Raw genomic sequence first — 9,589 nt, forward strand, 5'->3', positions numbered from 1 at the left:
TCGACCATCGTGCTACCGCTGCTGCTGCTATCCTTCGGTCGGCGCCCCTTTTCTTATTCTTCCTTCTTGTGTTGGTTTGATTACTTTTCTTCTTCCTTGAGTTTTGATTAAAGATTATGTTTTTATGATTTCTTTAGTACTAATTATGTATAGAAGCTTTAATTTACTGTTTTGATGATGAATCTATAATTATATAAATTATGGGTTGAAAGAATGATAATTCAGATTTGATTATTATCTTTAAATTGGATTTTTAATTATCAAAGCATGGATTATTAGGGTGCATATTAAAGATTGGAAAATTATAGTGGTATGTTATAAACTATGAAATTGATTAAACTTATGAATTTAAGCATGTTTAAGTATATTTAAAGGGAGTTTTAATAAATTATACTTCATGTTGTTGGAATTCTAGAAAGGTTGTTATTAATGGAGTTTTATTTGATTTTAATGACTAGTATAGTGGTACTATGCTAGGGAGTATATTAATTGAAGTTTTTATGATAACAACTTTTAAATATTTTAAAGGAGATTTAAAGTATTTTAAAGTTGCTGGAATTTATTTGGAGTACTGATTATAAGTTTTATTGGTTGTTCTAGGCGGAGATTTCACTGTAGGCGACTTCTAAAGTTGTTAAAGTGACCTGTTAATTTGTTTATACAAGGTACATACATACCTATGTGTTGTTTGATGTAGTATCATGATTTTAGGAAGGAAAGTTGTGTGGTATCATGTATAGGAACTTTGTGAGTTCATATATGATTGTTATCATGTTGGATTTTACATGTTATATTCATATGTGTGAACATGTTAAGTATGAGATTTAATTATGAGATTTATATCATGTTTTTATGGAAGATTGATGCAAGCATGTTGGTTGGAAACTTTATTTATTAATTCACATGGGGGAATTAATATATTTATTGGTTTGAATCATGATTAAATCATGTGTTCTTTTATATTATTATTTTAACTAGTCTATGAGGATTGTTGACCTTATTTGATACGTTAATATTTTATACCTTCGAAAGGTAAGTTAGCTTTAAGCTAGGTTCAACAAATAAGAAGAATTGGATTAAAGAAGGAATTAATCTTGGGTTGTAAGTTGTATGATCACTTATTTAATTGTAAGATAAAATAAATAAAGTTGTGGATATTGATTATATATAATTTGTGTTGCTTGTGTCTCATAACAAGTAATAATTGGTAAATCAGGAGTTGAAGTTGAAACTTAGATAGAAATAAACTCTAAACTGGTGCACGTCTGAAGTTGGACAATCAGGAGTTGAAGTACATGGTGAGCAGGGAATGACTTTTCCTAAGTTCGGATTTGATCATTGATAAGTGCGTTTCTAACGCACTTTATGATCTCCTTTTGGTTTGATTTGATCCTATTTATTTTCTTTTCTCCTTATTTCCCTCTCTACTTCCTTCACTTGATCATTGATTGGCCAGATTTTCGGTCAATTTTGACTGCATTTCTAGTACATATGTTTTCACCTTGTTTTCCCGTGCTTTGATTGCAGGTATGACCCTTTTCGAAGCCAAGAATCGGGAGATGTGGCTTAAGGGATGAGCTGAAGAGCCCAAGCGGAGGTTGATGTGCGCCCGCACCAAGCTTTAGGGGCCCGAACAGTTAGGTGCACCTACATGCCTAAGTGGTACGCCCGCACCATTAGGACATTGAGAAGAGAAAATACCAGCAGGGCATGGTGCGCCCGCACCAGCCATAAGGTGTCCCTCCACCCTCAGAATGGTGCGCCTACACCATTTGACGACTGATTTAGTTTTCAGGCCGGAGAATTGGTGCGCTCGAACCTGCTTGTGGTGCACCCGCACCTCCTCTTGGCGTGCCCACACCTGCTCTTGGCGCGCCCGCACCTCCTTTTGGCGCGCCCTCACCTTCCGTATCCGCAAAAGAAATCGAATTTCGAGGCATCTAAAAGAACGAGTTTTGTTTAGTTTAACTCATGCTTTATTATTCTAGATTATAGAGAGTATTGTTTGGGTTCATATCAGAGAGATAAAACACAATAGTTTTGTCAATGACTTGAGTTTTCTAGATCATAGTTTGTGATTCCTACAACTTCGAGAGTACTTTTTATTCAATTTAATTTCAAAGTTTCAGTTTTTATTCCATCTTTTCATGGTTGTTCTTGTTCTTCCATATTATTAGTTCTCCATTCTAATAGTCTCATAATTGTTATTTCTATTAGATTAATTATCGCTTAATCATGTTTAGCCCTAGATTAGTCATAGATTTTATATTTAATTATTTAGAATTCATGATTAGTGAGTAGTCTCTTATCAAAGGTTAGGGTGAAAGTATGGATTAGGTTTAAATGTTTTGTTAATGTGATTGTGATGTTCTAAAGAAGTTTATGCATTGATCTTGGTGTTTTGAGACCTTAGGATAGATATTGATCAAATTAATACTTGGATTATGTTGAATTTAAATGTTCTTAAATCGAATTTTGAACTCTTTTATAATCCCCAACAAGAATCAACTTAATTTCTAGGCGAACATATTGGGTAGAAATTAAGGCACTAGTAGAATAAATGCTTATTGCTGCGGTTTTACTCATAGGCAGCAATATATCAAGTTAAAAGATAAGATAAAATATAAAATAACCATATTGTTGCTGTTCTCGACAGAAACCGCAGCAATATGGTTTCAATGGATATTTTATAAAAAATTTTTGACCAGACATATCGTTGCGGTTTCTAACAAGAAACGCAACAATATATCAAAATATTAATTTTTTAATATTATTTTAATATATTGCTGTGGTTCTTATTAGAAACCGCAACAATATGTCTAACCCAAAAAAAAAACGAAAGCCTAAATATAACCTAAGTTGGGCGCCTCGCTCACTCCTCACTCATCCCTCTCATACGCACCAACCAAAAACCCTATCTCCAATTTGTTTTAAAATGTTTATATATTGTAAATGAATAGAATTTCATAAAATTAAATGAAGGTAGTAATTACTCAAAATTATAAAAATTGAAATATTATATTGAAAATATACGTTGAGTCAAATTCAATAACATATTGTAACATCTTGTGTGCTAAATTCCTAATGGGTGTTTTTCCACATAGGCAGAAAAATATGATTGATGTAGAGATTGTAAATAATGTAAAAATCAGTAGTATCTATTTAGAAGTTCAGGGAGTAAGATAATATACAGATTACTGAAAAAAAAGGAAAGTAATATTGAAATAAACCATGCATCATTTCGATTTTATTTTAATTCTCCAACGTATATGCTTCATGTTTATTAGCTCATTAAAAATATTAACAATGTGTAGCTACTAGGAATCAAACCCATGACCTTTGAAATGAAATGTGCGAGTTTAACCACCAATCATTCACAATCATAATGTTTAATGTTTCAAAGTAAAACATAATAAAACCTTATAATTATATGTAACTATAAAATCAAAGTAATAACATTATTGAAAAAGTACGAAAAGTTAATAAAGTCAATTATGAAATTTATGAATAATAATATATTTGATAATTGTAACTGACCTGAGGCATTGCTAGACCAAAAATACTAATTTTATAATTACATATTATAGGAATTACATATTTTACATTGTATTACTCCTGTTCTTTTTTGACACTACATTACACGAATGTTTATTTGACAATGCATTACACGTATCGTTTGATTCTGTATTAGAACTTCCAACGTAAATAGAAAAATATCAAACGAACGTTTAGGCAATATTAAGGCGGTATTTAGGAATAAGTATCAAGTTATTAGCCATGGACATAACAAGCCCAAACTTCTCTTGCATGACTAAATCGTTGGAAGAGCTATTATCAGGCATGTTCCAATCAAAGCAATGCACCAATTGCGACAATAATAGCTTAACATTTAGTAGTCCAAGTTGTGTACCAGGACACCTTCTCCGGCCAAATCCAAGGGGGGCAAGGCGGAAATCTTGGCCGCTAATTATATCAATATCGTTATTCAAAAATCTTTCTGGATGAAATTCTTCACAGTTATCTGACCATATATTTGGGTCTCTACCAATTGCCCATGAATTTAAGAAAATTTGTGAGCCTTTTGGAACATAATACCCATCAAATGTAATATCTTGCATGGCTTCATGTGGAGCAAAGATGATTGGGTAGAGCCTAAAAATTTCTTTGATAACTAAGTCTATGTATTTAAACTTTGGCAAATCTTTCTCCTCCCTTTTTCCTACAACATCTTCTATCTCCTCTTGTAATTTCCTCATTTTCTCTGGATGCTTCAAAAGAGATGCAAGTGCCCACTTTACTATGTTTGTAGCACTATCAATTGCCGGAACAACTAGGTCTATCAAAATGGCTTTTATACCATCCCTCTCAATCCCATATGATGGTGAGCTATTGTTGTTGTTCGTCATTAACGATAACATTACATCAACCAAATCTCTATGAGTTCGGTGTTCCTTCCGTGCTTCATCTTCATGGTTGTTGATAATCTTCTCTAATACATCGTCCACAGTCTTCATAAGTTTTTTTATGCGCCTTTTGAGACCCTGTGATGAAATATATCTTAAATTCTTAATCATGTGATATTTAAAAAAGAAAATATGTTTCAATCTATCACCTATTGAGATATAAAGAAAATTAATGTAATATTGGTTTTAATATACAAATTCATAGGATTTATTATTTAGACTAAATCGAAAACTATAGAGATTGATTTTTGAGATTCTGAAACTTTTGTTATTAAGTCTGGTGAGGGTCGTTATGAAAAGGTAAGTTTTGAATTAAGTGGTATAAATGAAACCTATAACTTTGGTAAGAATACAAAATATAGAATGAAAAGGAAAAGTAAGTGGTGATCATGGACCAACCAATGAGATTACAACTTTAAGGTGAAAGGGTATGGATATATCTGTTTTTCTTTTTCTTTATTGAGTGAAAGAGAGGAATTACACAAGTGGCCTAGAAAAATATGTCCTAGTACCCACACAATTCATGGTTTTTTTCTTAAAAATAAATAAGAAGAAATCTTATTGGTTATCTCGCATAGGATCCCCACCTACAGGTCAATAATAAATCAAACATTCTCTTAATTCCTTAAATTCAAGCAAATGTTTAGGGTAAGAATTGAACCCTAGACTATTATAGGAAAATTGGGAAAGTACACTTGATCCAAGCTCACTACACAACTCTTGGCTATTGTATGAACCCTATAAAAAATTAGCCTTATCTACTATAAGAACAACTCTTGGTACTCAGATAGCAATGTCTAATTGATAAGATCTATACATATGTGATGTAAATAAAAAAAAAATTACATGATTGCTTCCAACTTTCAATTTCTCTATATGGTAGCATGGTATGAAAAATGTTATACGAAATGACTTTCAACTTTGATAAATTTTACCTAGTGATCACCTTATTTCATTAATATGGGTGGCTAACTAACTAAACCTAACTCTTTCTCCCTCCTCCCTCATCTCCTTTCTCTCTCTAAATCCCAATCCACAATTGGTGTGATCCGTAATTCGTATGGTTATTCGCTCTGTTTGCTGTTTGGTCCGCTTTAAATACCGATGAACATACTAGAAAGAAAAATTCTAGAACGAGTACACTCAACATGAGTGTCCTGCAGCCAGCAAAAGGTAAGCATGCAACAATCACATAGCAGACATGACGCAGTCTAGTTGGGGGTGTTGCAATTTGCTCAAAAATAGTGCACTGCATATATTGATGCAATTTTGTTGATTACACTTTTTTTCCTCAAGCAAACAGGAATAATTATCTACTTGATGTTTCTTTAAACAAGAATGTAAACAGTTTATGATTAAACAAAATAACTTAATATTTAAGATAAAAGACAAAAGCTAACATACTTCAAGTATATTGTGCTATCGATTACTGACAGTGGCGGATCTTGATAGTGTTACTATTGGGGCCAATTAACTATTCTGGACCTTTAGTTAATATCTATGTTACAGGGATACAAATACAAGTCTCGTATCTGGGTATGAATCCGAGTATCCGATATGGTAAATCTAAAAATTACAGATATAAAGACATCATCCCATAATTAGACATGGGTGACGGAGTATATAATACTTATTTAATTTTTAAATAATGTTCAATTTTGCAATAAGACAGATTAAAAAAGTCAAAAGCTTAAAATTTATATAATATAAAAATAAAACATGTGTTAAAAAATCTAGATACTGATAGAAATAGCAACTAATTAATGATATAAAAAAATAACTTCCATAAAAAAAAAAGAAAATCAATAATAAAAATAAAGAAATTCAATAGCAATGACGTGAATCACATGATTATAATAGAAGGACTATGCATCAAGCTGTCAGCATCTATCACAAGTCCACCAAGATGTTGTCCCCATTGGCCCCTATCACATTTTCCTTTTCAGATTAGCTGTCATGTGGTGTTTTATATTATTTTGGGCTTTATATTAATGGGCTAGATAAGATATCAAACTTGTAATTTTTCACGAAAATCTTTCAGAGGTCAGGCCCAGTCCTGCCTTGAACAGATTCGTCCTTGAATTTACAAAGGTACTCAAATAAGAGATCCCAAAAATGCGAACCCAAAACAAGGCTAGAGAAGGGCAATAGAGGAGAGAGAAAGACTGGTGGTGGAGAAAAGATAACAAAAGGGGCTTTTTTGGGTGGTTGGGAATTGGGATGGTGTTGGGTGTTTGTGGTACTAGTGGTAGGGTTGTGGTTGTGGTTGTGGCTATATATGGTAGTGATGAGTTAGCTTAATGTAAGGTATTTACATAAAGTTGGAGGTAGTTTGATGTAAATCTTTTTTGCGTTACCATCAAATAAAAAATTACAAATTAAGAGGACATCATGTAGAATTTCGCATAAAAAATAAAATTAATACAATAACTAAAATAAAAACTTCTTCTAGTTTATATTTATAGAGTTTGGGGGTCCTTTATATAGAAGGCTAGCCTACACTCCTAAAAACATTAGGTTGTATCTTCGCCTAGTTTCAAAAGCAAGAAAATTTTATCGCTTAGTTAAAAAAAAAAAAGGAAATTTTCATTGATAATCATCTATTTTTGTTATTCATATATGGTAATAAAAAATAATAATTCACTCTATCAAATAACCTTGTAATATTGTTTATTTTATAGCACCACATTAATGAGGAACTTTGTTAATTTTTGTGACAATTACCCACTTTTAAGGATAATTACCCACATTAATGAGGAAATTTGTTAATTTCATGTGCTAGGAGAGAGAAAGTAAAAATATATTATGAAACATGTCAATGTCACAAGTATGCAACTTTCCAAAATGAAAAATGTTGCAAGTAGAAAAAATTAGGTAATCGCTACAAATATATTATATGGTATTCCTTAGAAAGTCTATATGTCACATGTCACGTGTCACTCTCCTCAAACTTATAATTCAAATGTTTTATGTTCATGGGAACCCCTCAATTAATATATATATATATATATATATATATATATATATATATATATATATATATATATATATATATATATATATATATATATATATATATATATATATATATATATATATTATGTAACGGCAAGGTATGGAATACGTGACCTTTGAAATAAGAAGTGAGAATTTAACCATTAATACAATAATATATCTATTAGCTAAATGAAAAGAATGATAAAGTCTTATAATAATAAAATATAACTAAAAAACTTAAACAAGTATTTAGATCTCTAAAACTCTTATTGTGGTACTGACAATAGACTATTGATGACATATTTTGTTATCCCAATGCCCTTTTAGCTATTTTTTTTAAACTTAAACCGACCTTTTTTAGCTAATTTTACAATTTTTCACTAGATAAGACATACGAAAACTAACAATTGAATTATAAAATTAATGAATAATAACATATTTGTTTATTGTAATTGACATGAGATATCACCTAGGCCAAAATACTAGTTAATTCAATTATATTGTAGGTGACCATAATAAACTCGTATTTAATTGGAGTACACAATTTTATAACATTTGTTTTTGTTTAAAAATTTACAGTAATAAGAGTCAGATTAAAATCTAACTCTTAATCTACACTAATATATTAAAAGGTGTTCTTAGACAATGAACGATGTCACGTGGTACTTTTTTTTAGAGTGTTTCACTTTATGTAATCAACATACAACAAACCATAGAAAATGCATTGTATAAGTTTCAATCACGTATGTGATCACAATCATATATACTAAAATTTTAACCAATAAACCAAGTGATACATGATGCTAACATATTTACAAGATATACTTACTCAGGACATAGCCGAGTTTAAAAACTAGTTTCTCAATTAATAGCCGACACCTTTGATCTAGAAAAATATCTGTTGCATGAAGTGGTATTTAATAGAGACAATGCATGGAACTAACCTGAGGATCAAAAGGTGCAAGAAAAGGCAAGTAGTCAGCAATATTCAATGTTCCTGATAGTCTCAAAGCCTCAAGAACAACAGCTCTAAGAGCCAAATCATCGTTTTTGGGAGCTCCATACAACATTCGATATATCAACTCCTCTAGAACACCACCAACGCTAGCGCCAATATCTACGGCTTGATTTGCCGCCGAAGCATCCTTCAAGGAACTCGTTAGTTTACTCAATTCCTCCTCTCTCAACCATGCGAACGACCTTATTTTCGAAGCACTTAAAAGCTCCATGACACATAATTTCCTCACATTTTTCCAGTATGAACTATATGGAGTGAAAATAATTCCCTTAGAACCATATGAAAGGTCATGAGAAACCTGGGACATGGGTCTCTTCGCACAAAGAACGTCATGGTTCCTAAGAAGGCGCTCCGCCATTTGAGGGGATGAGATCACATTGACGGGCATGGAGCCGAGCTTTAAGTGCATAATGGGTCCATATTTTTTGGCTAACTCTTGGAAGCTACGATGAGGGAGGCTTCCTACTAAGTGAAGGTGTCCTATGATGGGCAATTTTGGTGGGCTAGGAGGTAACTTTGGAGTATCTATTTTATTCAGTGATTTTGAGGATGAAATTTGTTGTTCAAGTAATTGCTTTATTGATCTCCACGAAGCCAATAATAGGCCAAGGAGGAGTACTAGAATTGGAATGCTAAGGGAGAGCATTTTTGTTATCCTAAGAGGGTTAGTGTGTTTGTAGTATATAGCTGAGTAGCATATGTGTGTTCTGAAATGAATTGTGCGACTGGAGCAAGGTATTTATAATCAAGTCTAGAACGAAGGAATCCAAATCTTTTGTTTCAAAAATTGTGTATCATTTGTGTGCCCCTTCTTTTACATATAAATTAATTGTTATGTATTTTAAATTTTAAATTAATGAATAGTGAGTCATAATAATAATAACAATCAATATATTAGAGTGACAAACAAGTGGTACAAAATTTATGGGATATAAAATTTGGATTTATTACATTGCAGAAAGTGTGAACTGGGCTATTTACAAATATAATTCTTATATTATTTCCTCCACTTTTTATTAGATGACAATTATTACTAATTGGCGAAGTTTTATATTTTATGAAAGTAAAACATTTAGGTAATGAAGGTTAAGAATTTATGAAAAAATTTATT

The 9,589-nt window shown here is 31.7% G+C and overlaps 1 protein-coding gene across 1 annotated transcript; it reads right to left on the reverse strand.

The window, feature by feature from the left end:
• Positions 1–3,728: 3,728 nt before the first annotated feature.
• Positions 3,729–9,249, reverse strand: LOC104903257 (cytochrome P450 CYP736A12). The gene is made up of 2 exons (XM_010691269.4): positions 8,405–9,249; positions 3,729–4,541 (listed from the first exon to the last, which is right to left on the reverse strand). The coding sequence occupies exons 1-2, from the start codon at positions 9,122–9,124 to the stop codon at positions 3,729–3,731; spliced, it is 1,533 nt and encodes a 510-aa protein (XP_010689571.3). The 5' UTR covers positions 9,125–9,249.
• Between the last annotated feature and the right edge of the window lie 340 nt (positions 9,250–9,589).

Source organism: Beta vulgaris, chromosome 9, assembly GCF_026745355.1.
Source record: "Beta vulgaris subsp. vulgaris cultivar EL10 chromosome 9, EL10.2, whole genome shotgun sequence".
Classification (NCBI taxonomy): domain Eukaryota; kingdom Viridiplantae; phylum Streptophyta; class Magnoliopsida; order Caryophyllales; family Amaranthaceae; genus Beta; species Beta vulgaris.

Coding starts and splice junctions, on each gene's coding strand:
- LOC104903257 (XM_010691269.4), bottom strand. CDS start 9,124: ATGCTCTCCCTTAGCATTCCAATTCTAGTACTCCTCCTTGGCCTATTA. Junction 4,542..8,404: donor TTGCACCTTTTGATCCTCAG/GTTAGTTCCATG, acceptor ATTTCATCACAG/GGTCTCAAAAGGCGCATAAA.